Raw genomic sequence first — 27,678 nt, 5'->3', positions numbered from 1 at the left:
GTTAGTCGTTTAGGAAAAATGCTAAAAGATGAGGTCCAAACAAAAGCAGCTTGTAGCTATTTAGAAGTACATAGTATCTGAACTCCCAATTGTAACTAGCCCTTTCCTGTGTGGGTTTTTATTTTGCTGTGTTTTGGGGGGGGTCGGGGTTTGATTTTTTTGTTTTGTTTTTGTTTTGTTTTGGTTGTTTTGTTTTTAAACAGATAAATCTGAAGTTGTGTGAAAGCAGGAGGAATTACTAGTTACAGTCTGTAATGACAAAAGTACACTTTATCAAACAAGTGCTGGAGTTCTGCACGCTCACAGAATGGTCTACGGAAAATAGTAAAGTACTCTTTTAAAAGACAGCTAAGCAGTTCTAATTTTCCTCCTCTTGTCTGTATTCATACTAGAGAATAGGCACATTGCTTCTTTTTAAGCTTAGTTGGAGAGAACCAAGAAAGTAAATGTATGTGACTTACTACCTGCCTGAAAATTTGGTTTAGCATCTAAGTTTTGTTACACTAATACAGTAAGATAAGGACAGATGCTGAATAAGATGAAAACCTGAATATTTTGAGTTAACAAATACAGTTAGTAAAGAAAGAAAACCTGTAAAAATCATTCTGTCTTAGCCTCTGTAACTCACACTATGGTCAAATGTTTACCAACAGTCTCAGGAAGGTGAACAGTATCTATACTAAATTCTATGCAGCCTATTCTCAATAACATGACCTTTGTGTCATTATCTGCCAGTATTCCCTTCATAATTCCTGCAGGCAGCATTTACAGAAAAGCAGAGATCCCTTTTCCTCCCTTGCAATAGTATCACTTCATTCATCAAGCAATTTTCTGCTCTAAACTGAAGGAACTCAAAGCAGTAACTGAATCCAAGCACTATACTCAAAACATCTCTATTCAGAAGATTCATAGCCCTGCTTAGACTGCAACTCAAGTATTGGAACTCTGTTTGCCCTTATAAAGCATAAAATCTAAGGTGTTCCTTAGATGGTGACAACTCTGAACAACTCTTATAAATTTAGAAGATTTTTTCCATTTATATCTTTATTTTATGTACAGGGTAAAAAAAGACCCTAAAAAATCAGAATGACAGATACTAACTCAGTCATTGGAATTAAAAATAATTCCAGAAGCCCATTCCTAGAACATACTGGTCAAACCACAAAAGAGAATGCCAATAGCCAAAGACTGCATCAAGATCACGAAAAGCAGAAGAAATAAACTCCAAACAACCAGAACCCTGGGGTTTTTAACCACTCGAGTAAAGGAAAAGCTCCATCAAATCAGATAGGACTTTTCTGTTCTCAGCTTTGACCTCTCTCTGTTCTCTCAGATACATTAATGGCTTTCTTAGCAGAGACAGTATAGTTGAGCACTACCTTCAGTAGGTTTTTATTTGCCTTCGGAACATGGAAGCCATTATCTAATAGAGGAAAAAGATACTCTATTAGGGTTTTCATACACGTAACTAAGCCATTCTGCAAAATGTCAGCAAATTTTCACAGAAGTAATGATGTAGTTTGTCTAGCCAAAGAAATGGGTCTTTTTCCTGTGCAATTTTAACTTAGAAAATAGAAACAATGAAACAAAGACAATTTTTTCCTTCATAATCATAAATTATTTCTCCAGCTTATCTCTAAATATTAGAATCTGAACCAGAAAAACTGTATGCAAAAAAACACCTCAAAAATCCCCAAACCCCAACTTCAATCAGGTTTACCTCTTTTTCTTGATCTTTTGTCAGCTTTCCAGTGACAACCAGGCAGTGGGGTTCACACTGTCTTCCATCATTCATGCCCTTTTGATTCTTTCTCTAACAGATTTAAACCACACTTATCTCCCTAGCTAAGATGTTGGTTCCCCAAAAACTGCATCAGCTTGTTAGGTTCCATATTTTTAATTCCTTTCTCACTCCTTTCATTAGCTCACTGTTCCTCCAAACAGGATACATCTTCCCTTTATTTCTCAGTCCTTTTCCCTTTCCTATGTTTGCAATTCATCTTACAATCAGCTGGCCAGTATTCTTAAGACTTAAGAAGAGGTGAAAGGCATTACAAGCAAATCAGATTCCATTTCTCCGATGCCGAATATGCTTCCCAAATCTAAACAGAACCTCGACATAGCAACCTCTGCCTCCAATCTGAGGTCTGAACTATGGTGAAGGCAGCATAATGTTAGGTAAACACTTATCAGAAGCGCAGAATTAAAAAGAAAGAAAGAAAGGAACAGACAAGAATATTCAACTAATACTCAACTGAGATTCTTCCATGCTATTTATTAGTTTGTGGTACATGAACATGAGTAGTTTACCAAATTCCTCCTCAATAAATCATGCTGCATGCAGGTCAGCACTCCACGAAGACATGTGTCTGGAAGTTAAGAACACATAGTTTTCCCACTACAAGTGCAAAAGAAGTACAAGAAAACTGTTAGAAAACTGGCAGCTGTTAAAATAATTTGTTTAAATCATTGTATGTGGACTGATTCCCTCACATGTGAGTAGGTTATAATCTACTTTGAATCTAGCACAGTCTTACTGTTCAAACTGTCTACTGAAATTACCAGACAGCATGTTATCAATACATGCCTATGATTCCAGCATTTTATCTGAACAAAACCCCCTTCACTTTTACAAAAATAAATGCTATTCTGTTAAGAGAAGTTTTACACGTTTAAGTACCTCCTTTGACTAACTCCAGGGAAGTAATCAACAGAGCAGCTCCCTGCTGCATCTGTGTATTATTCACAAACAGTTAAAAATATTCTTACATTTGTAATTAAATACCACCTTTGGACATAGCCTGCAAAATAAGAACTCCTTACAGTGTCACTGACCATCTATTCTGAAACAAAGAATCCAGTTTATCTGTTTGTTTATCAGGCAACACTGAGACAAACATAAAACCAATTTACACACACTATTTACCGTTTATTACTTTTTCACCTCTAAAAAGAGATTAAATGCTTGCAAGTCAGAATGCACGAATACGCATTTCTGTTTTGAGGGATTTTTATGTACTAAGCATTGTACATAACAAGCAACCTTTTCAAGAAATGACCCTTTTAAAGAAATGAACACTGGAAAAATCTCAGGACTTCATGTGCTTCTAAATTAACATTTAGGTGCAAATTAGTTTTTATAACTTATTTGAAGCATTTATGTTTTGAGCACAAAGAGCAAAACTGAAATTTAGCATGGGACATGTAACTAGAAAAGTAGTATTATCTAAAATATTAAATATATTATTTACTGAAAATATCACAGGATCAAGCTATAAATCAATCAGAGCCTTAATTTCATTCATTTTGTTTTGTTTCACTTCACTTGCTGAAGGCTTTTTGGTAGCAAAGGCTCCTGCTGCAAGTTCCCTCTTCTTGTTCTGAATCTTCAGAATATTTTCTTCCACTGAATCCTTCACAATGAACTGAAATAAAAACAAACAAGCAAACAAAAATGCACTGAAATAAAGATTTTTTTTTAAATAAAAGTTTAGAATGAGAAACCTAGGTATTTTGAAAAAAATGCTAAGAAGCTGAGCAGCCTAAAGGACAGTTACATTATTTAGTCATTACTTTGTAAAGAAAACCCAAAGAAAACGGTTGTAAAGCAGTTGAAGGAAAAGGTTTGTCATTTTAATTTCTTCACTTTTTTTTTTTAAATTCATTGTCAGGATATCTATGTCTTCTTTGCTACCTATATTAGAAGAGAAACTGTCTTCAATTTTTGAAATACTACTTTTGTGACTGCATATTAACAAGACAGACCAGCTGCTCTTCCACAGCTTAGTAAGCTGCTACAATCACGGCAAGTGTTCCCCGTACCTTGAACGTCACGAACGGTGATGGCCAGGCTAAGTAAGAGTCACTCCAAATAGCTCAACAGGGACATCTAACTTCTAATATTAAAATCTTAAAATTTGAAGCCCACCCTTCAACAGTCACAACATAATTTATGTTTACTGGTGTGACTATGATGTCACAATTATTTTTATAATACATTAAAGCTTTTGTGAAAATATTTATTCATAGCCAGAGAACTCTGGGGATTATCTCTCCACTCACCTTAGTAATAACAACATTCTGCTTCTGCCCCAGCCTGTGGCACCTGTCAAAGCACTGGTCCTCGGCAGCAGGATTCCAAGCCTAGCAGTAGCAGCAATGAACAAGTTAACTAACCTCCCTTCAAAGTACCTAATAACATGGAATCACAAAGCAGATATTGCACCATCACCTCTTCAATAAATATTGCTAGCAGATTAATTACTCCCAGCCTAATGTCTCACTCCTTAAGTATCCTGCTAGAAAGAAAGCTTTGAGAACTTCCAGTTATATATTCATAACAAGCAAGAACGTCAAGAAAATGCTTTAAAACCAAACTTTGTCAGGAGTCTGAGACATCGAAACAATCCCGTTCTTTCAATTCTGACATAAACACTTCATATACTTAACTGCTTGAGTATTGTTTTCCTGGTAGCAAAATCTAAACCAGCTGAACACAGGCAGTTACTCAGCAGTAAACCAAGTCCCTCAACTGTTAAGAAAACCCACTTATACTTTCATCAGTATATACAATAATAACCATGTTACATAAACAAGAAACTTGGTCGAACACAAAATGACAGTGTAGCTGTTCCAACTTAGCTTAGGATGTAACACTAAGTGTTTGTGAAATGCCTAGTCTGTGCATTTTTCCAGCATGTTTTTTCTATCTAAAGGTACAGTACTACTAGTTCTCACAGAACAGATCATTAGATCTATATAAACTTTAATAATGTTCTGTCTCTGATTAGCAAGTCTCATTCAGTGGGCTCACCTTGTCATGTCACCTACATACTGCAAGTCATCTGAGAACTCTTAATGACTCGTTTTAGATTCTAAGAACCTCTGATACCTATATGCACTCAGACATCAAAGTTGCAAGGTAAGAGCCATCAAGTCTTGTTTCTCCAATCTATGGTAGTGATCAAAAGTGTAACAAATTCTGTATTTGTCACTGCAAGATGAACATTCCTGGTGAGCTATGTATGGCAAACCATTCTAATATTAATCTCACTGTACGAACAAGATGATGTCTGAAGGACAGACCTGGCCCAAACATGCAGGAGCACATTCCACTCTATGTTTACTGTAGTTGAGGAAGACCAGAATGTACTACTTTTACTCTTCTCTCATCAGTCCTGCAAAGGAAAACTGAATTGCAGTACTTCTATCCCTTTCTGCAATTATCTCATACAAAGGACACTGTGTTTTACATGGGAAAATATAAAGAAACTTGAGCCTCAGAGAAGCACCTGTATACTTGTGATACTTTCACATTAAAGGTTTCTATTTCTTTCTAAAGGTGAGAATTCAGCAGGTATGATTGTATTTAAATAAGGAAAAAGTAATTTAAAAAGGGGGAGTTGTGAAATAATCTATGGTTGGATAAATGTTCCTTCCTTGCACTATGCTATTACACCTCTCAGAGAGGGAATGCAGACCTCTAAGCTACAGTGCTAGAACAAATCCACAGAATTTGAAAAACTGGTTACTTCATTGGCTCAAGCTATTTCTGCTTCTTAAATCCTATTATGGCTGCTAATGCACTTCAAGGAATGCTAATGTATGATTGGATCTCATTCAGCACTGACTATTCAAAAGTGAGATCATAAAGGCTCATGTGGTCCCAACTACCCCTCCATCAAATACAAGTATTCAAACACTGCCACTTGGGATGGTTACCATCCCTAGATGGTTACCAGCAGAATGAGAATATGCTGTTCAGTGGTGTAAAAAGGCTGCAATTATATTGGGCTCTGGTTTGTTAGGTAGAACTATGTACTGTAGATGTCTCAGTGTTAACACGGCTTAGCATACTTTCTTAAAACTGCTTGCTGCAATACTCAAGGCATTATACCTCATTCATTATCTTCACAAAAAATCAAAATGCTCCTGCAGTTTCCACCAATATTCAGAGAATTGTTAAAAGCAAAGGGCAGTGGTTGGACCAGATGGCGTTGTGGTCATGTAGGTCCCTTCCAGCTGAACCCATCAATGCAACACACACACACAAACAATGTGGGTGAAGATGCATTGTGATTCAGGAAAAATCTCCATATTCTTATTCAAATTCCTTTAGTTCATTAAATAAGTAGCTTTTGTCTTCATGCTGTTAGTATCACTAATCTGATGTCCAGACTAGTACTTTTTCTTTCCTATCAGTGTTAACAGATGCCCAAGTCCAAAGCTACACCATTATTTTCATTCACTTTGGTTTTGTCTTTGAGTGCAGAATTTGTCTCAGCTCCCAACTGCCAAAAAAGTAGGACATCAATGGTGAAGGGAGGACGTGAACAGAAAACGTTTGATTTTGTACAATGACACAACACATGAACCAATTTTGTTAAGAATACCATTTTGCTATCAATAAATATAATTTACATTCTTATTCCTTACAAATAATTTTGTGTTCCCGAATGCTTTAATGAAAGGAAAAAAACATCCTAAGTTTAAATATTAGCAGTCTCTTAAGGCCACAAAAAGTAACCTCCAACTAATGTCTTTATAAATAAAGTCACAATAATAACCAAAGAGACTGGAGCAGACAAGCACTACATTAAATATATACTGTTCCTGAAATTCCACTTCATGGCTTTAGAAGTTATTAAACAACAAACAGAAAACCACATTCAAAAATACCAGAAAGAAAAAGAAATAAAAAAGGAACAGACAGCATATGCTACACCGTAAGGTGTCACAGCACTCTGTTAGTAGTACTGCTGCTAACATTCTTTTCATTCACAGTAAATAAGTGGACAGCACAAAAATACAGTGTTGAAACAAAAAGATGCCAGGGAAACGAAGAAAAGTCCTACTTGCCCTTTAAAGCAACTCATCAGAGTAATTCATTCCTAGAGGGGCTTTCCTTCTACCTCTTAGGAAAACACCAAAGGAGTTTCACCTACATTAAGCCAGATCATTATGAACAACCCATTACTCACAGGATCCATTAAAAACACTCGGGAAGCTGCTGTCAGATTTAATCCAACTCCACCTGCTTTCAGAGACAAAAGCATTACCGTTGGGGACCCTGCTTGGTTGCTTTGGAAACACTGAATTGCTTCCACTCTTTTCTTCTGTGCCATTGATCCATCCAAACGAGTAAAGGCAAATCCTGATTCTCTAAAGAGAAAGTAAAAATGTTCATTTTAACAATCTACCTTCTGCAACAACAGGAAATAAATACATTAAAATCCTGATCTCTACATTGAAATGTATATTTAAATTTTTTTTTCTTTGAGAGATCTTTCTAAAACACTGTTTATTAAAAATAACACGTTTATGAAAAAGAACAGCAGTTCTACTTACTTTAAAGGATTTTCTATCAGTGACAGGAAAGTTGTGAACTGAGAAACAACCAGACATTTAGCAGCTGGATTATCCCTCCGTAGTTTTATCAAAGCATGCATAAGAGCATTTATCTGAAATTAAATGAAGCATTTATCCAAAATGAAATGAACTTAGATTCCACTCCTACAGGTGGCTTCCATATAGTTCATATCAATTGAAAGAAATCCCTGTTCAGTAATACCTTTTAAATGGACTACCCCTGAATTCTTTGGGTAGGGTTTCTTTCAATTTCCATAGGAAACTAAGGGCTGAGCATTTTTAATGGTCGCAAACTACAGGGCGATGGAGGGTGCTTTGGGGACGAGGACATAATTCCCACTGACAGGAGCAAGTAAGTCCCCCATCTCCAGGGTATATGGGAGATAGGAACAAAGTACGGGAACTCCAAAAACTAAGGCTTAAGCAATGGACAGCCACAAGGCAAGTGCTCTACTATAGCAATACTCAGGAAGTGGGAAAGGCTTCCCCCAGAAACCCTCAGGCAAATAAGCTATGCAAGACCCTCGGCTGAGGGTGAAGGTAAAAAGGAGGCACCAGAAGCACTCTTGAACCAGCACGAGAACAAAAGTAACAAGAACTGGATCAGAGGCAGCATAACACTACCAGTTTTCTCATGTCAGGTTTAGCTATAACGAGGTAAAGAATCACTAACTAGAAAATGCAAGTGACAGCACTAGGGAACAAATCAACAAAAAAAAATCTTTACTTATTCTAGAGCAAAATTTCCTAAATTAGTTCTTAGGTCTTCACAGAAAGATTTTTAGGGAATAAATTTGAACCAGCATTTGAAAGAACAATTACTTCATAAAAAGTAACTTGCTGAAAAGCAATCTCAAAACAAAAAGGTCAAACTACAAGAAGGAAGATTTAATTTCTAGCAGCAAGTGCTCACGATGAGAGTGAGGCAAAAAAATGATGTAGCAGACTTGACAAACATGTCTGCAAAGTAAAACAACAATATCTCACTAGTTTACCTGGCAAGTGTTATATTGGACATATGATGCCCGTTTAACTTTCTGCTCTACAGCAGAATATATATGCTTTATACAAGATTTAAGAAATAAGGATTTATTTGGATTTTTTTCCAGAAGTAAATTAAGATCTGGGTAAGTGGTTACAAAACTGCTCTACCTTTAGAAACTGAAACAAAAGACAAAGCCCTTTACTGAAGTTTGTTTAATTAATACACATCTATACACTGAACAAGAACCAGCATCGAATACAATTAGTCTTCCTTTTGTCTTGTTTCCCTGCTGCAAAATTTGTTTGTAGTGTGATTTTATTGCACATTCTCTTCTGTGCTGGCTACACATGCTGGGCAGACTTTTAAATAATAATTTAAAGTATGTTACCCGCATGTATAATGTGTTCAGCATATTTACGTAAGAGCAACAGAGTATGCCCTATAAAACCATAATGAAAGCCAAATAAAACACAATGGAATGTACCTTTGAGCTGGATATCCACTCCTGATCAGGCTTCTTCCCACTACTGGAGTCTATTTTCTCTTCCAGGGGACATTCCACCAAGTGCTCTACTTGAAGTTTATTCCTACAGAGAGGGCATTTGGCATTTGGCTACAAAAAAACCCAAACCAACATTACAAGAAACATTAAGTCAAATTATTTATAGTGAATACTAAAGAACACCTTTACAAAGCACCTCTCAAGAAATTGCTGAGATTCTTTTAAAAATTCCTCAGATTCATTCTTGTAACACACTGTCATTTCTGACAGGACAGTCACAATATTTTGTGGCAACATTAACATGACATAAAACACTCTATGTTTTAAAAACACTCAGCTTTCCTTAAAAGTGGTCTTCTTTCTGAAATTAGTAGTTCAGTATTTTACAGCAAGCAAATGCTTGGGCTACGGAGGGCAGACTATTTAAAATATCAAAAAAATAAACCATCTTTCAAAACCAGTATCTTTCTTAGTTACAAACAAAGAATGACCTTTTACCCTTTTTCTTCAAAGCCTGCACAGAAATAATAGTCTGATGAAACCTGCTTTGTCAGGACCAGACACAGAGTATCTTCTCTTTTTCCCCAGCAGACATGAGAAATGAGACATAATTTAACACCAAAAGTTTTTTTTTTTCTCTGTAGCGTACTCCAGGATAAAGCAAAATTTATATAATAGCACTTTCACAGGACTACTCACAAAATTTAAAAAAAGACTGTGTGCACTGTACAAATACACAACTTTGCCAAGCAAAAATGACAGACATGAAAAACCTTGCCTAGCAGAGCAACCCTTTAAAATTAGCTAGTTCTGTTTATATAGCAACCTGGCCACAGACCCGAGGCATCTTTAGTAGGCTGCAAAACAGACCTCACGAAGCACGGGAATCCTGGGGGCTGCTGATCTGGAATGAAGCGCCAGCCAATGAAAGAGGCCGGCAGTCACAGTCTAAATACATTAATTTTATTACAGCAATCCTTTCAAGAGACAGAATCTTAATACAAACAAATCTGAAATAACAGTCTCCCAAATGTAGTGGACCAATGAACCATTCCTGATCTGGCACCAATCCAGAAATCCTTCAGTGACAACACAAAATAAATTAACTCTGTTAAATCTGTAAAAAGTTTTATGGGAAAAAAAATCCTAACAATGCACATAGAGCCTTTTTTTAAATAAAAAAGACACACATCTTTCTGCATCCCTTCTCCACTTCAGTATTGCAATTACAAATGAAACACAAAACAATGTTGAACAATGCCAACACAGACATTGAACACTTGTAGTAAAAGCATATGAAAATGACAAAAAATGTGTCATGATCAACAGCTACAAGATGAAAAAATGTTTTAATGCGTATGTGGCAAGCTTTTACAAGAATGCAGTTAATACACAAAGGCATTAGATTACTGTAGAGATGTAAGAGCTTTATTGGGACTTCTGCATAGAATCTTTACTTATTTGCACAAGTCTGAAGTTAGCGTCAGCAGAACACTGATAGGAAGGCGGTATTAACTCTCTAGCTGTTAACTACTAAGAAGTTTTTCCAATTTCAGTAAATACTTTTAGGTTAACATTAGAAAGACAAAACGGTCTCAAAGTTCACAATGCAATGAAAGGCTAAATTTTCCCTCAGCAGATTTGTGTTTGCAGCTTCACATTTCATTCCTCACTGAGGGCTTCACACTGTCATTTGTATCCATAATGAAAACCACAGGCATCTTGCCTGGAAGAATCCTGGTTGAACTCAAGCTGTTTTGGGGAGAGGGTATGCACTTTGCTGGTTTCCTCTGCTTTTAAGGTGACACCTGAAAGTACTTCCCCGAGCTATTTACTAGGAGAGATTTGTTTTATAACCATTCAGGCACACAATTAACCATCTGAGATGCAGTACTAGCAAAAATACCTACCATGTGGAAACACTGAATTCCCCTGCCTTTGGAATTTCCATGTGTGCCGGTGTTGACACTGACAGACCCAGGTTAACAAGACAGCCACCACTCACAACTGAAGTGTGAAGATAGATTTATTCCATCATTTGCAGGAACACACATACACGAAGTCCAAACTCGGCAGGGGCAAAAGGCACCAGGAAGGCTTCAGCCTTGCCCTACTTGCGTACCAAAGCCTAATGCATATGCAAAAGAGTCTTCAGCCTGTGTTTTCTCAATTCTGAACTCTTTATTTCCCTTCCCGTCAGGCCAGAGGGAAAGAATGCTCTTATGTCTTTAACAATATTCTGTTATCTTCCTTGAGAGAATTCCATTTCTTTCAACAGACAGAAAACAATCCAAAGGAAACACAGGGTATGAAAATGAAAATTCCCACATTGAAACACTACTCTTGCACTCTCAGCTGCAAAGGTATCTTGAGCAAAAACAACCAAAGAAAAACACCTCCTTGTCAAATCTTCTGCCTTCAACCCATTCGGTCAGTGTTCAATACAGTCAGTGTTTTGGCTGGAAGCTGCAAATACTTCCTTGGGAATTGATATAAATCAGAAATAATTTTGAAGGTAAGAAAGGCTTATTAATTCACTGTTTTAGAAACAGTGAACAGAAATAATTCAAAAGAGCAGAATTTACACCCACCTCTGTTTAAACTTCACTACAATGAAAGTAATCTATGGAACAACACAGGACTGGGCAAAGGCACTGGTTCTGGAGATTCCACAGTCCTTTCTAGGCAAAACATAATAAGGAACTTGACTTTACAGTCAAGTAATATACTATAATAATTCCATCATATCATATCGCAATTTATTTCTCTGCACATTAATAACACCTGAAGGTTCAATAAGGGCACTGATTCTGCCACAGACATATCAAGAACCTTTGCACTGGAAATAAGCACAAGTGCTCTTTCCTCAGAGAATAATTTCCAATCACTAGTTTCCCTCAAATTTCTCAGAAACTCTGGAGTGGGATATCTGCATCAGAACCTTGTGTATCTGGAAATGGAAAAAAGTCAATCTACAAGCCAGACAACACTTCCAACCTCTGTCTTGTTGACTGATTATGCGCAAGCATGGACTAATCTGACCCCTGCTGCCTCCTAATAAGGAACACCACCCAGGTTTAGGCTGGCACTTGCAGCTCTTCTCTGGTTAGGAGGAGGCAGAACAATTCCCGAGAGTAAGTGCAGCAGCACTGGTTACAGATGGTAAGACTACCATACTGTTATATTGCTCCAGAAAGAAGGGCAAAAGAGAAGGAAAAGTATGGCTTAGAAGCATACAAGAAAACAAATAGTGCGGTTTCCAAAAAAGCAGTCAAAAGATGCCCATCCATAAGCTTATTCTGGATACCGTCCAGAGAAGATGGCCCTCTAACAAGGCAGTTATTTCACTGCAGAAGTTTATCAGGTTGCAAGATGGAGTGTGGACATAATTTCAGTTCAACAGTCAACTTCCAATACACAGCTTTAGTCTCTTTTAAGCACAACAACATACACATACATTACATCCCATACAAGCACTGAAGAAGCATCCAGCATAGGAGGTGTACAGTGCTGCACACTTTGACGCCAGGGACAAAGTAAGGTGAGAACTACAGAATAGTCTTTGAACATACTGATGGACCTTACCACTGTTTAGTTTGACAGCTACACTCTCCATAGTTTGACTTCAGGCCAATAGCTTTTATAAGCCAGCTGATAACTAGTTCGCCATGATTTAGAAGAACAATAGCTAGATGGCCTTCTGGTGATACCAGTTCATTGCTTTTGAATAGCTATTACAATTAATTGTAAACATAGAACAACCAACCTGTTCATTTCTGAGGACTTCAAGAATACATGGCTTACAAAACACATGTGCACAGTGTGTTATCACAGGAAGAGTCAATGATTCCAAGCAAACTGCACATTCTTCATCTGAACCAGAGCTCAGAACCAACTTCATTTTACTCACTAATGTCTCACGCAGTTCTTCAGGGGTTTTATTATCTGCAAATAGAGAAACAAACTTAAACCCAGAGATTTGCCTACAGGAAACACTCTGAGCTCTCATGCATCAAAACAGTTCCACTGATCAAAATGCAGTTAGAACAGTTTATTCACGAGGATGTAGCCTACAATGTACAAAAACACAGGCTGCTTCATAATACAGAAAATTCTGACCTATTATTTCAAAACACATTAAGAGTAATCTTACTTGGAAAAACAGTAATTAGAATTCAAAGACCCTCAACTGTATGCTAATGGGAAGAAGCAATTTTCATATGGAAGCTGTTCAAGTAGCAACAGTCTTATGAATATGACACTATTTCTAGTTAAGACTGCTTTCTTCAGTAAAGAAATTCAAGTCATACTTACTAGTTACTGATTAATTTCTAAATAATTACTGAGCAATTATGAAATAATTTCTCCATCCTATAATTTTAAGGAAGATAAACAGCAACTTTCTAAAAATGGTTCTGACCATAACTCATTGGTCTTTCAGTTTCCTGAAAAATCCCACCTATACACCAAGAACATCTCAAAATTGGCTTTTTCTAAATATTAAATTTGTGAATTCTCAAATTTAGAGTATTTCCAACAGATTATACTTGCTTCTGAAAGAAATGCACACAAATTTGTAACACTGAGCAGCTGTACAGTTCTGGCTTGTCAAAAATAAAATTTTACTCTCCTTTCAGTGCTCTGTGTTCACCCTTCCTTACAGGCATGACAAAGTCAACAGTGTCCTATTCTGCTGAAAAGGCAGTGGTTCTGCTGACACAGCTACCAAACTACAAGCCATTTCTCAAATCTCTACATCTTCTCTCCTGAGGCAAAGAAAAAAATCTGCCGCAAAAGCACTTTTGTAAATTATTACAATAACAGACATGTTGCTTTTTAACAAGCCTTCTGCATTTGGTTATGCAGAGATCCTCTTTGGTTATTTCTGTATGGGCTGTTAAAGCTTATTAACTCCTGCTTCTGGCCTTCATAACTACTCATACTTCATTACTTCGTTCATATGTGAGTATGTGCTCAAGTATCCCCTCCTCAAACATATTCAAACCTATTACAGTACAAAAAAATAAAGGTAACTGAAGGAAGCCGGAAGTTCAATAATCCACGCTGAAGAGCATGGCTCAAGCTAGAAAGCTTGGAAAACACAAATATTTCTGTTCTTGACTAAAAAGTGTCAGCTCTTGTTCTTAAAAACAAATGAGCCAAAAGTATTCACTTACCAGCTGAAAAACTAGACGAGGTATTCATACAAAGATGGGGATGACAGCAAATCTGTCTCAATCTGAGCAGAACACCAAGGACGTCAGCATAGCGATCTAGTACGTTCCCTTCACTGAAAAATCTGAGTAAGAATTTTATTGTTAGTGTGAAATACTATAGCCCAAACTAACAGATGATACTACATGATAGAGTTTAGATGTTACAATAACGTTCTGATTCTTTATTTTTCCTTCAGACTACATCTTCTCATATCCTCTTCTTAAACAAGGGACAAAATGTTCTACTAGAAGAAATGTTAATGCATGGTGAAAAAAAGTTTTAATGCTATTCTTTACATATGTGGCATCTCTTTTCCGTTCTCACAAGACGGAACTTCTAATATAGAGTTCTCTAACACTCGCTGCTTCACTCTTCAGAGCTGAGCAGATGCCAAGTTAATTTGCGATTATTGGCTTACAGTATTTAAACTGACACACTTGGCTACTAGAGCTAACATAAAACTTCTGAAATGTAAGTCTGTGTTATCGAATTTTGACCTTCAGGATAAAGAAAGCCTCTGACTTACCTGCTAATAGTAGCTTTGCCCTCATTCTTTACAGACTGGTAGATTTGTCTCTCTTCCTCTGTAAGCGTAACATACTGAATAAGTACTTTACGTTCTGGTAACTCCAAAATGGGTTTTCCTTTAACTTGACTTGTTTTAGATCTTCTCAGGGTAATACTCCTCATCAGAGACCGTAAACGCCTAAAAATACATACAGAGACAATATACTGCTCAGCTGGGGTTGGCTTGTTTGTTGGCGTTTTTTTTCCCTCCACTTTATTGCATAAATCCATGTTCTGTACAAATTCCAAGCCCAGTAGTACAATATAAGTCATTAATCTGAAATATTAAATAATTTGAATTATTTAATAGTTATTAAATTTGAACAAAAAAAATTGACATAAGAACTGATGACACATTCATTTGAAATTGAAATGTGAAACACTAATTTGTCACTTTTCCCAAGCACTGCCAGTCATAGTCATTCACAAACCCTTTGGGAACACTTCATACCTAAGTCCTCCTGGATCTCCCATTGTGACTGGACGTTGAATTGTTCTGTACCACCACTCTCGATCAGTAAAAGGTTTCAGTTTTAAGAAGGAAATAAGAGACCACAAATCTTTTACAGAATTCTGAATAGGAGTGCCTAAACAGAAAACAAAGACTGTAATACCACAAAGAAACTAAAACTCACAGATTTTTAGCCGAAGTGCAAGTTGCGAGTGTTCTCCTAATCTCAAAACTAGGCTGACAGGTAATTAACGCATTTTTTTTTTTAAGGAAAATATTACAATACACTTAAATACCTAACACTGAGCAAACTGCAGCACTCAGTGTTAGGAATACCTTGATATTAATCTTTCCATTTCAGCTTCACCAAGAGTGGTCCTGATCTTTAAATTACATTCAAGAATCATATGCTTGCATGGTCTCTGGCAGTTTTTATGATGCCCATTACATTTCACAAAGCTAGTGAGGTTTGGATAAGTATGTATTGGTGTGAGCTTCTATCCAGACGTAATTTGCTAAGTTCATAAATAGGTCCATTTTCACTTGTGCTTCCACCAAACTTGTTATTTTGAGTTTTCTCTGTCATCACTGAAGACGTCAAGCTAGAAGGGACCACAGCAGGTCTTCTGGGCCCACCTCCCTGCTCAAGCAGAGTCACCCCAGATTGTGTCCAGAGTTCTGGAATATGTCCATGAAGGAGACTCCACACCCTTTGTGGTCTCCGTTCCAGTGCTCAGTCACTGCACAAGAAAGAAGTTCTTCCCCATGTTCAGGTGGAACTTCTTGCGCATCAGTTTCTGACCATTCCTTTTTGTCTCATTGCTGGGCATCCCTCTGCAGAGCCTGGTCCATCCTACACCTCTCCGTGCAGACACTGACAGACATGGATGATGAGGTCCCCTCTCAGCCCTTTCTTTTTGAAGCTGGACAGACCCAGCTGCCTCAGCCTTTCCTCATCACAGAGATGCTTCAGTCCCTTCAGCGTCTCTGCAGCCTCCATTGGACCCACTCCAGGAGCTCCATGTCCCTGCTGTGCTGAGGAGCCAGAGCTGGACACAGCATTGCAGCTCTGCCTCACTAGGGCTGAACAGAGGGGCAGGATCACTTCCCTGACCCATGGGCAATGCTCTTGCAAATGCAAGCAAGATCCCGTTGGCCTTCTTGAACCCCAGGATACACTGCTGGCTCATGGACAGCTGCTGGTTGTCCACCAGCACTCCCAGGTCCTTCTCCACAGAGCTGCTCTCAGCAGGTCACCTCCAGTCTGTGTCAGTGTATGGGGTTATTCTTCCCCAGGTGCAGGACTCTGCACTCGGCCTTGTTGAATTTTTGGGGTTCTTCCCTGCCCATCACTGAGATTAGCTCACTTGGTTAAATCCTGATTGTAATAATGCCAAGGTCATGGGTTCAATCCCCTGTATGGGCCATTGATTTAAGAGTTGGACTTGATGATCCTTGCGAGTCCCTTCCAACTCAGAACAGTCTGTGATTCCGTGATCTCTCCAAGCTGAGGTCACTCTGAAGGATAGAACAGTGCTGGGGAATCAACCACTCCTCCAGCTTTGTGTCATCAGAGAACTTGCTGAGGAGGCATCTTCCCCTTCATCCAAATCACAAACAAGTTAAACAACACTGGGCCCAGTATTGAACCCTGGGGCACAAAACCAGTGATGGGCCTTCAACTAGACCCCGTGCCACTGATTACGACTCACTAGGATCTGCTGTTCAGAAAGTTCTCCATCCATTTTAATAACCGAAAAAACCAAAAAAATAAACTTGCACCCCCGCCCCCCAAAGCCCCAAACAAACAAATAAACAAAACCAAACCAGAAACCCACAAAAAACCAAAAACCCACCAAGCAAACAAAATCAAAAACCACTAAATGAAGACAAAACTGAATCAGTGTTCAAAGATAACATTCCAAATGAATTTGAGATAGACAGACATTAACTATTTCCAAAAAAGGCAAAATGGAAACAATATGTGGGAAACACAAGATGGTGTTATACTAAGGTAATTTGCACTGCATTTCCTCTGGACGCAAATATTTCACCTGTGAGTACCCATCTTCTCTGTCCCTCCAGATTCAAGGCAGCTTTAGTTTGCTGAGCATTTGGGTTTCGTATAGTGTGCCCCTCATCCAACACAATTCTCAGCCACTTGACTTTGTGTAAAGGGCTATCACCTTTGATCTGAAAAACAGTATTTTTTTAGTATTTGACTCAAATTAAAATACCTTTTTTGCATTTTGGATTAAGCAACATATTAATACAACAATTCCACAAGTAAAAATGGATAGTATTTATCTGCATCTTGTTTACTTATTAGCACAGAGAGGCAAAACTAAGAGTAAGGCCTTCCTGCTTTTAGATTTAATGATTCCTGGAAAGTGTTACTGATCTCCTCATACTTGAGCTACAGCAAAAATAAGCTAAGGCTGAAAAGAAGCGTTTCAATATGGAAAATGGATCATAGAGCAAATGAAAAGTTTTTATCCTATTAAAAGACGTACTCTTCAGGCTTTTAAAAATGGTTGTAATTTCTATGAAAACATGACTTTGCAAATACGTCTCAGGCAATGAGCTACTTAGTTGAAACCCATGTGCAATAAAAACTATGAAATCATACTTTTATATGCTCCATATGCTTTGAATTTGATAGGGGAAAGCAGAAATGGGAGCTCTGTACCATCAAGATCTGGGGAGATTTGCATACTTGCTACTCTTTTCTATCCTGAAAAAGTCTTTTCCTCAAGCTGTCATAATTGCAATCAAATAATTTTCTCTACAGGACCAGTTAATAAAAACCTCATTCTGTTACCACAATGAACACATAAGAAAGTATGTAAAGCAAAACCACAGCTATAATCTTTTGGCTGCCTACCAGAATAACACTTGAATATACTGCCATCATTAGCCCAAACACTGCAAGTCTTAAACAGCAAGAAACCTTCAAACATATTCTCATTTACTTACTCCGTAGTCAGTAGCTAAGACGTTGTATGTTGTCAAGACAATGTCTTGTTCTGAAAGAACCGACGCGTCTTTGCTACGGTCAGAACCATAATAAACATAAATCTTTACATTAAAATCTCGGCGGATATGTTGTCCAAACTGGTCCTGAAAGAAAAGTTGTCAAAAGTCATCAAAACCATATTGTGTTTCTACATAATTGCTAGAATTATTCTTCTTGTAAGTTTTATTATTAGTAACATTATTCTTCTAAGTTGCCTTACCCAAAACCCACTTCCCCTAGCTCTGTGACATTCTACATCCACTTACATAAAAAAGCAATTTGAATTTGGGTTGCTTTTTACCTCTCCACCCAGGTGTGAAGAGGGACCAGAAGCAGTCACCTCAATCACTAGTAACAGACACAGTATCACGTTCTGGTAACTCTAGCTTTACTTCTTGCACTGTATTGGTTTACATCCTGATGGTATATGCACTTCAAAATGCACTGTTCCTTACAAACTGTAATGGAAGAGCTTTGGTGTTCTTTTTAACTTTCTACATTCAACATTTCTTTGTTTATTCTTTCACTGCTTTTTTTACTGCTTCTTCTACTTACTGGGTCAACCACCTCATGTTTTTTTTAACATAAAATTGACTTAGAAAATTTCAATTATTAATTGTGAAATCAGTGTTTATATTCCCTACATTTGCTCTGTGAAAGACTCAGCATATAGTAATCTTGACAGACAATAAAAATCAACAATTTTATTTCTGAAATACTAGACTCAAGTTTTCTTTCAAAATACTTAATTCATCTTGAATTGACAAAAAGTACTTTATTTACACTATTTGATGTTGCTCAATTAAATGACTTTCATGCTTTACTTACAAAGATTAAACTAATGTTCGAACCACAGACAGCAAAATCTTCCAAATGAAATATAACTTGAAAGTTAAAGATATCTCAGTATTTATATTCAAAATGTCATGAAAAACAAAGTTAACTAATGCAGAGACTGAGCTGAGAAGGGTCCTTCAGCCTGTTCACCTCACCAGACTTACTCCCACAAATCACCACCAGTACCACCAAAGTACTCAACTCTCTAGTAAATGAACTGTCACAAGCATTATCAGTGAAGTACACTAATATTTGATTCTGAGCATGTAAGAAAAAGGAACTGCCTCCTTCCTCCCCCTTCCTCAGCTCGTTTAAGGAGTTAAATCACATAAGTTCCAAAAGTGCCAAAGTGAATCTGCCTAGTCAAAAGCATGGAATTGCACTCTTGTTACTATACTAGTCTAGTTTTGTATTTCTATCAAATCAATCTCCCTTGTGAAAGCAGCTTTGTTTCATAAAAAGGAAAACCACGACCTTTTATTATCATGAGAGACTAAAGGGAGTATTATTTCTACATCATCATAATCAATATAGATTACATTTACATATTAAAACAGCTTAGCACTTACAATCCAGTTGCTTAGGACAGATAGTGGACATACAATCAGTGTTGCTCTGGGGCCATTATCAGAATATTTCTTCTCAACTGACTGAACACAGGCAGTACCTGAGAAAACAGAAGCCATTTAGTAGCAAAACAGTTCACTCTAAAGCAAAGTAGAAGTTCAAGGAACTTATAGATCCCTGAAGTTCTTCACTTGAAGAGCATTAAAGCAATTAAAAAAGAGATAAGCTTCATTTATTAACTCATTTTAGCATAAAAAACCTCAGAAATTGCTATTATCTATTTATCCCTTCATTACCTTTTCTCTTTGTTTGTCTTTTTAAACGACCAGATGAAGGTAGAGGAACAGATGAAAAACCTGGATCTTGGATAACACAAGAAGTTGCTGTAAAAAGCCAAACAGATTTTTCACACCATGCAGAGCATATGCCTACATTTATTTTTATGACACATTTCAAAGTCAAACTTGTTAGCCAAACTACTTCACCTCTCCAATATAGTTACATAGAGTCTCTTGTGTTGGAAAGAGCCCATAAAGATCAACATGTCCAACTCACTGCTCCTCACAGGAACAGCTACCTAAACTAAACCACATGGCTACAACTGTCCTCCAGACATTCCTTGACCTCGGACATGCATGTATGCAGGAACAGTGTATATTATACATCTATTTTATGTTATAAATCTTCAGAGGAATGCAGTTTACCAATCACTAAAAATACATAGTTTAGCACAGGTTTCACTTCAAGTGCTTTAAGCCTAAACTGTACTTACTCCAGAGTACCTGCAGACCTTAGTATTTCTTTCCATGCAAGATACTTAGTTCAACAAATGACACATTATCACCTCTTCATGATCACATTTCAGGTATTTGCCAAAAATGATGGACAAAAGGTTTTTTTCCAACCCTACTGCCCTCACAACAAGTCTTATGTCAAATTCTAAAAATCTTAGCAATTCTGGTTTTCATTGTCCATTTGACCCTGCTCATACCTTGTTACACCACTGCTCCTTCAGGCTAAGGACAGAAACTACAACACTTAGGACTGAAATATTGTTTTCCCATTCAGCAATTTCTACAGTTTGCTGCTTAAAGTTCTGGTTAAATGAAAAACAAAAATAAAAATACCCCAAACCAACCAACCAAGAACAAAAAACCCCCAAGTAGTTCAGTTCATTCCTTCTCCAGTTAATTAGAAATCTTTTTCAGTTTATCTCCAAAAGGAAGACACCAGGTGTAACTGTAACCAGTTACAAAGAACACAAAAGCATTTTTGCAACTTACTTTCTGGTTGTTGCAGCAGGCATTGTTCAGACTCGTTCAAATCACTGCTTCCCAAATATCTGGGTTTCTTGGCTTGATTTCTAACACAAGATTATTAAGAAAGAAAAAATGAAAACAGAACAAAGTAAACACACAAGTTACTACTGCTTGAATTTACACATTAAATCTCATGAGCAGAAAGCAAATTAATTTCATATTGCAAGTAAGATACCATGATTTGAAAATTTTCTCTATAGAAGGGCTAGAAAAAGGGAAAGCACAGAACACAGAGCTGCAGGGTGAACAGCACTCATAAAACTTGCTCCAGATTATCACCAAAGTTCACACCAATTAGAAGGGGCTATTGTGGTGGGAAGGTTCAGACACAAGAAGTTTCACAACTTCATCAGATCAAAGCTGTCTCTGTCAGAAGCATGCCTGCAAAGAATTTCTTAATCACTTAAATACCCAACTGATACCAGAAGAAGATTACTTCATAGCCAGCTTTTCAGATGCCACACACAGATGTTACCAGGCACCTTCACTTCTGAAAGAGATATCCAAGCATGCAGTGACACAAGCCACACAGAATGGGTTAATGCTTTTTTAATATATTTCAAAGTGCAACTCAAATACAGAACACATGATAAATGTAAGCAGAAGCATAGCATGCTGAAAGATGAGGAAGAGGAAGGTACACATTTTAGACTAAGGTTAATCGTAACCAAGTACCACTTTATTTTTACTCAAAACCTATGTAGCAAACCAACAAAAAGAGTATTCCAGCTATATACCTCATAGGAGGACAACTCAAGTATTTCAACGGAGTAGTTCCAAACTCTTCCACATTAGAAACATCAGGCTCCATCACACTGGTAGAGTCTTCATAAAGAAGAAATTGGTACTTATGAAAAATATACAGTTTTTAGCTTAGTTACTAAACCAACTTCAGCATAACTGGATCAAGGACAAACTTCTACTGAAACAATCTTCAGCTGTTTAATGATACTTGTTACTCCACACTGATACTATGATCACAAATGAAAAATACCTTTAAAACAGTCTTAGATATTTACAAAGTAATACAATGCGTACTGAGTTTGCAGGTAGTCAAAAGCAAACTGTTGAGAAAATACGAAAAAGCAAACGTAAGCATTGTGCCATTAACAGTAAGAGTAAAGTTTTGAATAACACTAAATTGTAAAGGTTTTTTACAGGTCAAACCTGTGAATACCAATAATGATACCTATATTGCCTAAACTAACAACAGCAATGTCAACAGAAAACAATGTGAAAACATCACAGATTGCAGGGGAGAAGTTATTTCATTTTGTTGAGGGTTTTTTAAGGTCTTCTATTAGAAAGTGAACAAAAAGTCACCTCTGCACCCTGACAAAAACAGTGTATCAGAAGGAAACAAAAAAAAGGTATTAGAACAGAGTTGATATTAAAACTGAAAGCAGTATTGCTTGCAGAAATAGTTTCGTTGTCACTCAGCTAAGTAAATTCATATTCATGCTTGAATTCCAGATTTATACTTCAGTAAATATATATGTATTTGCAGAATTAAAAGAAAGTTTAATACAATCCTGAAGACGGCAAAATTTGCAAAGATTCAAGAAATAGATATCAATTTAATGTCCAATAGAATGCGAAATGAGGGCAGGAGGGCTTAAGGCTTTGAAAGACATTATCACCACTTTTACAGATTAAATAATAGTAGAAACAGGCTCTTCCCTCACTGCTATTAACAGTAATGTGTTAAAATGCTCGATGCTGTGGAAAAAAAATCATCTTGGATGCTGTTAGGCATTTCAGCTTTGGTAAAGATTGTATTGACCCCCATGAAAGTATGCATTTTCTCCCTTCCAAAGTATGGACAAAACTGTCACAGAGGCAGTTCATAGGAATGTGCTCTCTCCTTATTGGCCTGTTCTATTTCTCATCTGCTTCCAGTCAGACCGTTCATATTAAAACTCCTTGCATGGGAGGACAGTGAGCAAATGTTACTGCAAGAAAACTTCAAACCAGAATAACAACAATAACTACGGAGTCACCCAACCAACTAACACAGATTCCAACAACCCAAACCCCACAAAACCTTTCAAAAACTCTTCCAGAGAAAACTCCCAGCAAGAGAGGAGGGAAATGAACAAGCAAATGTCCCCTCCCTGGATAACCCAGCGGGGATGGCAGCGAGGCCTGATCTTGGCAGGGCAGGGCATCTTTATGGGATTGAGGCAAAGACCAAAAGAGACAGGAGCTCCTCCTCTCTTTCTTTTTATACTTCTTGACACTTCTTGATGATGTCAGATGATATGAAATACCTCTTTGGTTGCTTAAGTCAGGTGACGCTTGTCCCTTCTGATCTATGTCACATCCTTTGGGCCTGCTAAATCTAGGCCCAGCTGAGGCCTAAAGCCAAAACTACCACATATATACATCTACAAATTCTCCTAATACAACCTGAAAACTGCAGGTGGGATAAAATCCTTCTAAATACCTGCAATTTCCTCATTACTTTAAAGTATTTCCAAAAAAAGTGACTTAATACAGAACCTAATTACAATTTAACTACTAAAGTTTACTGTTTAAATAAATAAGATTCTAACAGAAGCATAAGCACTCCTGTTTTACTGCAAGGAATGAAAAAGGAAAGCAGAGATCTCAGAATCCTGAACATGGTAACTTTCCTAGAAGGGTGCAACTCTATCACAAGGCACTTTATCTTCTCATGTGTCAACTGAAATACTTTTAAAGGCACCTTTTATTTACTTCTTCAAGATAGTTTGTCAAGAGTTTGTGAAGACTAGCACTGACGAGATGAATAACGCCCCAGGTAATAACATTAATTATCATGCAAACATTACTAGACCAGTAGATGAGTTTGCTGTCACCTTTACACAGTTTGTGTCCAACGCTGTTCGTATCACGTTCCTATTGAGAAACACAAACTTTTTAGTGTAACGGCTGGAAGAAATGCCAACATTATTATACTAATCTGACCATTGATTAATTACTGCTCTGAAACATGAAAGGCTTGCCCAGTGCCAAGTCAGTCACTCATTTAAAGGTGCTGATAACTTTTTTTTTAGCAGCCACATATAGAGTTCAAATGAAACTCTGGAGTAGCAGAGGAAACTCAGCCTACATAGCTGTCCCAGAAAGAAAACACACTAATAACATTTCCCAATTAACATTCTGAGGCCAAACACAAAGCATTATTTTGTTCAAGTTAGACAAGTATGGCAAAACAAAACAAACCCCCCAGCCTTCACGCTATCAGGGAATGTTGCACATAACATCAACTAATTCTAACATTTAGCTTACTTCACCATCTTGCAAATTACGTCATAATGAAAGCAAAAAGCACTTGAACTACAATACCTAAGAAGAGTTTGTACATTGGTCATAGTTCGCCAACTTTAGTTTCCTCTCCTCCTTTCAAATATTTGGCAAAAATATAAACTGAGATTTATTTATTTACTTTATATCAAGACCCTCTGCTTGCTGCTTGGGCTGTTTCAGGTACCTCCTCCAAAGCACACAGGAATTACACAAGCATATTCCCAGAAATAACATCACTTCTATTTGTGCAGCCACAACTTGCCTATAGGAGAAATCTGTAAGAAAATTCTGAATGTCTAAAAACTTAAGAATGAAGACATTTATGTCTTCATAAATTCTCAGAGTATACTTAAGCATACACTCCTGGAATAACACAGTCTACAGCTCAATTATACACTCTAAAGTAGCACAGTCCCCCATCTTCAACTAATGTACCCAAGCTCCTCTTATCTCACTTACTTGAATAACTTTTTCTACAGAACATATAAAAATTTCACAATAAGAAGTTTGCTAGGCAGAGGTATTTTTAACTGTTCTATCAACCATTAAAACAATCTTCTTCTTTCATCTCACCTCATAAAACTTATCACTTGCGATCTTTTCAACAGGAAGGGGTTTCCCATCTTCAAAATTTGTGAGAATCAATGCAATAGTAGTAAGTGTTTTACCCTGCATAATAGAAAAGAACATCATCTTTTCCACAGACAAAACCAAACCAAATGACCGACTGCCAAGAAGCATGCATATACGTTCTGTTAGAAAGAATTCAAGCTGGGCAAGTATTACCAGTCCCATATCATCAGCCAGTATTCCTCCAAGAACATTTTTGGGCTGTTTCTTTTCTGCAAAATTTGTCAGTGTATTGTAATAGAAGTTATTTCTCTCTTCCCAGAACGGTGGCAAATCATGATTGTTCTCACGTGAAACCATCCAGCCCAAAGCCTGCTTCTGATGGGGAAGCAGAAGTGTACCAACAGCCTGCAAACCCAAGAGGTACATTATGTATTATTGTCAGATTAAATACGACATTCTGTTTTCCAGAGACTTTTTTTAAAGTCCTCTGATCTACTAGATTTTTTTCTGATTCAAATATGTCCTGTATTCAGACAAAGGTAAATATACATCTAGATCCTTAAGTAACTGTATTTTTAAAGAAAACAGTTTCTAGCTTAAAAAATACCTCTACTGCTTCCATTTCAGAAGTTTTATCATCTTCCTTTAGGTCCTCAAACAATTTGTCAAATTCACCTTTAAGCTGCATAAATGAACACAAAAACTGCAATTAGAAGTATTGCAATTAAAAATAACCTCACTAAATAAACAATGAGTGTAGTAAATTACAATTACCTGACATATGGAAATCAGTAAATAGAGGTCTACCATTTTAGATCTGATTTGCTGGAATCTGTCAGCTACACTACAGCCAAATAAAAATTAAGTTCAGTTTTACTGAGAAAAACACAGGCCAATATAAGCAAGAGCTTCAGAAGGAACTGCTAAATATATTCATATCCTTGTCCAACACTCACTAAAGAAACTATTTCACTCTAGTTTGAAAGAGTAAACAAAAAGCAAAACCAAAGCACCACCAAACCCTTCACTTATCAACCTCGGCCAAATCTGAAGGCAAAATATGCAAGTCTGACTTTATTTTGAGAACTGAATGTACTTGTTAGCTGGTAAAGCATTAGGACAGAGAAAAGAAAACATGCCACAACAACAATTAAAAAAAATTACTGAACAACCAAAACCTTCCAAAATTACATAGGACTCAAGGCTGTCATAGCTAAAATGTGTGCTTACAGTATAAAAAATGAAAAAAGTTCAAAAGCTCAAGGTAACCTCAAAGAACATCTGTGGTAAGAAAAGAAATAAAAAACCAACAGATTTTCACTTCATAAGCACTATCTTACTAATGAAAGATCTTTCAACTGAGTAAGTGTGAAATGCAAACCTGTTCAGTTGTCAATTGCACAGCAGCATGAACCGGGGCGCTGTAGCTTGGACCAGCTCTCCCAGAAATCCACTTGGATCCAAAACCATGTTCTGAACCTACTTGCCATTTAAAAGACAGTATTTCAAAATACCAGAATATGATAACTTCCCAATCCCCACACTCTCTAGTTCATGAGCAGCAACGCTGGTCAGATTGTGGGCTATAAAGTATTTTTCACCATCTGCCTTTTAACCTCAGTTTATCCTTGACCTTCCATGGCAACAAAGGCTTTCCACAAAGCTTATTAAGACTCACAGCCAATGAGTTGTGGCTTGGGATCCTTCCAGATGGCAACCATGTTTCTTAAAAATTGTTATCACGTGAAATTTGGCTTGGTGACAGTATGATGACACTAAACAATTTTTCACTCCAAACTCTTTCTCTCTTAACAATGCAGAGTAGAATCTACAAGGTAAAAATTCAAATCTTGCTCTATGTAAAACACATCTATCCCTCACTACATTTCTTTCTGCAGCATCCTTACTCCTGACTACCACAGCTTCAACAAAGTCTAGTTCCAGGAGCCACAGGTGTTTTTTTGTGTCAGGCTCACTCTGCAAAGCATCAGGTCTGCTACACTCACTTGTTCAGAGACATCTCATCTCAAATAAACTGAATGTTCGCTCATTTCTCACTAGTCCTGGCACGTCCTAGGATTCTGCTAAAACCAGCACTTTCCTTGAAACCCTCACCCTGAAAGAGTCTAACCTGTTTCTTACTTTTTTTTTTTTACAAATCTAGAAAGATGCAGGGGATCATTGTGGATTTTTAAGGAACTCATATAAGCTAGTGTATTTCTGAGGATGCTCAAGTGCCTCTCTAATTGCTGGCAGGTAACATATAAGGCAGGATACAAAAGTATACTTCTTATGAAGTTCGAAAGTAATAGCTGTGAGTTCTGCATAATGCCCCAAGTAAGTTAAAAATCCATTCTATGAATGACAAGTCTAGCATGAACATTAAGACCTTATAAACATTTCTTCCAATCAGTGTCAAGTTCAGTCAAAATATCTTTAAATGAAAATAGCCCAAAACTTAAAAGCTTACCTTTCAGAGGAAGAGCTAAATTATATCCGTGTCTTTTTAGATGAGCTAGCACTGCTTCCTTGTTTTCTTCTCTTCCCCAAAAGCTCATTTGCACAGGCATGGTGAAGGAATTTTTTGCTCCATAAGGGACAACCCTGATAAAGAGCAGGAAAAAAAACCCACAGGAGCAATCTTTCGATTGTTTAAATTTCTTTATAGTAAACCTTTCTTCACCAAGAGGTACTCAAAAGTGCTTATTTTCATCAAAACACAGAATGTTCCACATAAGGTGATAGTATTCACACTGTGTAAACCTTTTACACAAATCACAATATGCCATTAAGTGTTTCACAACAACCCTTTTAGGAATTTGCTCTCACTAGTGTCTCTACATTTTCTCATATATGGGAAAGAATGAACTGTATTCAAATAGTTCAACAGAATAAAGAATCTGAAAAAATGAAGCTTTGCTCACATTACTAAGAGCTGTAATTTCTGTCAAAAGAGAACACTTACAAATAGTTTTCAGAATTTGC

The 27,678-nt window shown here is 37.2% G+C and overlaps 1 protein-coding gene across 8 annotated transcripts in view; it reads right to left on the bottom strand.

The window, feature by feature from the left end:
- Positions 1 to 2,255: 2,255 nt before the first annotated feature.
- Positions 2,256 to 27,678, bottom strand: part of HLTF (helicase like transcription factor) — a 34,011-nt gene continuing 8,588 nt past the window's right edge. For 6 of the 8 annotated variants that reach the window (XM_071566982.1, XM_071566981.1, XM_071566975.1 and 3 more), the window contains 21 exons: positions 27,164 to 27,297; positions 26,075 to 26,175; positions 25,301 to 25,375; positions 24,907 to 25,098; positions 24,694 to 24,789; positions 23,670 to 23,709; positions 21,567 to 21,654; positions 20,794 to 20,873; positions 19,807 to 19,893; positions 19,513 to 19,610; positions 18,067 to 18,210; positions 17,145 to 17,283; positions 15,091 to 15,226; positions 14,599 to 14,778; positions 14,033 to 14,154; positions 12,622 to 12,800; positions 8,838 to 8,966; positions 7,348 to 7,460; positions 6,981 to 7,161; positions 4,063 to 4,143; positions 2,256 to 3,425 (listed from right to left, as the gene is read on the bottom strand). In XM_071566982.1, the coding sequence (XP_071423083.1) occupies positions 3,273 to 3,425; positions 4,063 to 4,143; positions 6,981 to 7,161; positions 7,348 to 7,460; positions 8,838 to 8,966; positions 12,622 to 12,800; positions 14,033 to 14,154; positions 14,599 to 14,778; positions 15,091 to 15,226; positions 17,145 to 17,283; positions 18,067 to 18,210; positions 19,513 to 19,610; positions 19,807 to 19,893; positions 20,794 to 20,873; positions 21,567 to 21,654; positions 23,670 to 23,709; positions 24,694 to 24,789; positions 24,907 to 25,098; positions 25,301 to 25,375; positions 26,075 to 26,175; positions 27,164 to 27,297 (2,548 nt within the window). In that variant the 3' untranslated portion in view covers positions 2,256 to 3,272. The remainder of the gene's footprint in view (positions 3,426 to 4,062; positions 4,144 to 6,980; positions 7,162 to 7,347; positions 7,461 to 8,837; positions 8,967 to 12,621; positions 12,801 to 14,032; positions 14,155 to 14,598; positions 14,779 to 15,090; positions 15,227 to 17,144; positions 17,284 to 18,066; positions 18,211 to 19,512; positions 19,611 to 19,806; positions 19,894 to 20,793; positions 20,874 to 21,566; positions 21,655 to 23,669; positions 23,710 to 24,693; positions 24,790 to 24,906; positions 25,099 to 25,300; positions 25,376 to 26,074; positions 26,176 to 27,163; positions 27,298 to 27,678) is intronic. The other 2 variants (XM_071566976.1, XM_071566977.1) reach the window with 2 other exon arrangements.

Source organism: Pithys albifrons, chromosome 11, assembly GCF_047495875.1.
Source record: "Pithys albifrons albifrons isolate INPA30051 chromosome 11, PitAlb_v1, whole genome shotgun sequence".
In the NCBI taxonomy this organism is placed as follows: Eukaryota; Metazoa; Chordata; class Aves; order Passeriformes; family Thamnophilidae; genus Pithys; species Pithys albifrons.
Note: the sequence above shows the minus strand (reverse complement) of the source record. Positions and strands in the feature narration are given on the sequence as shown.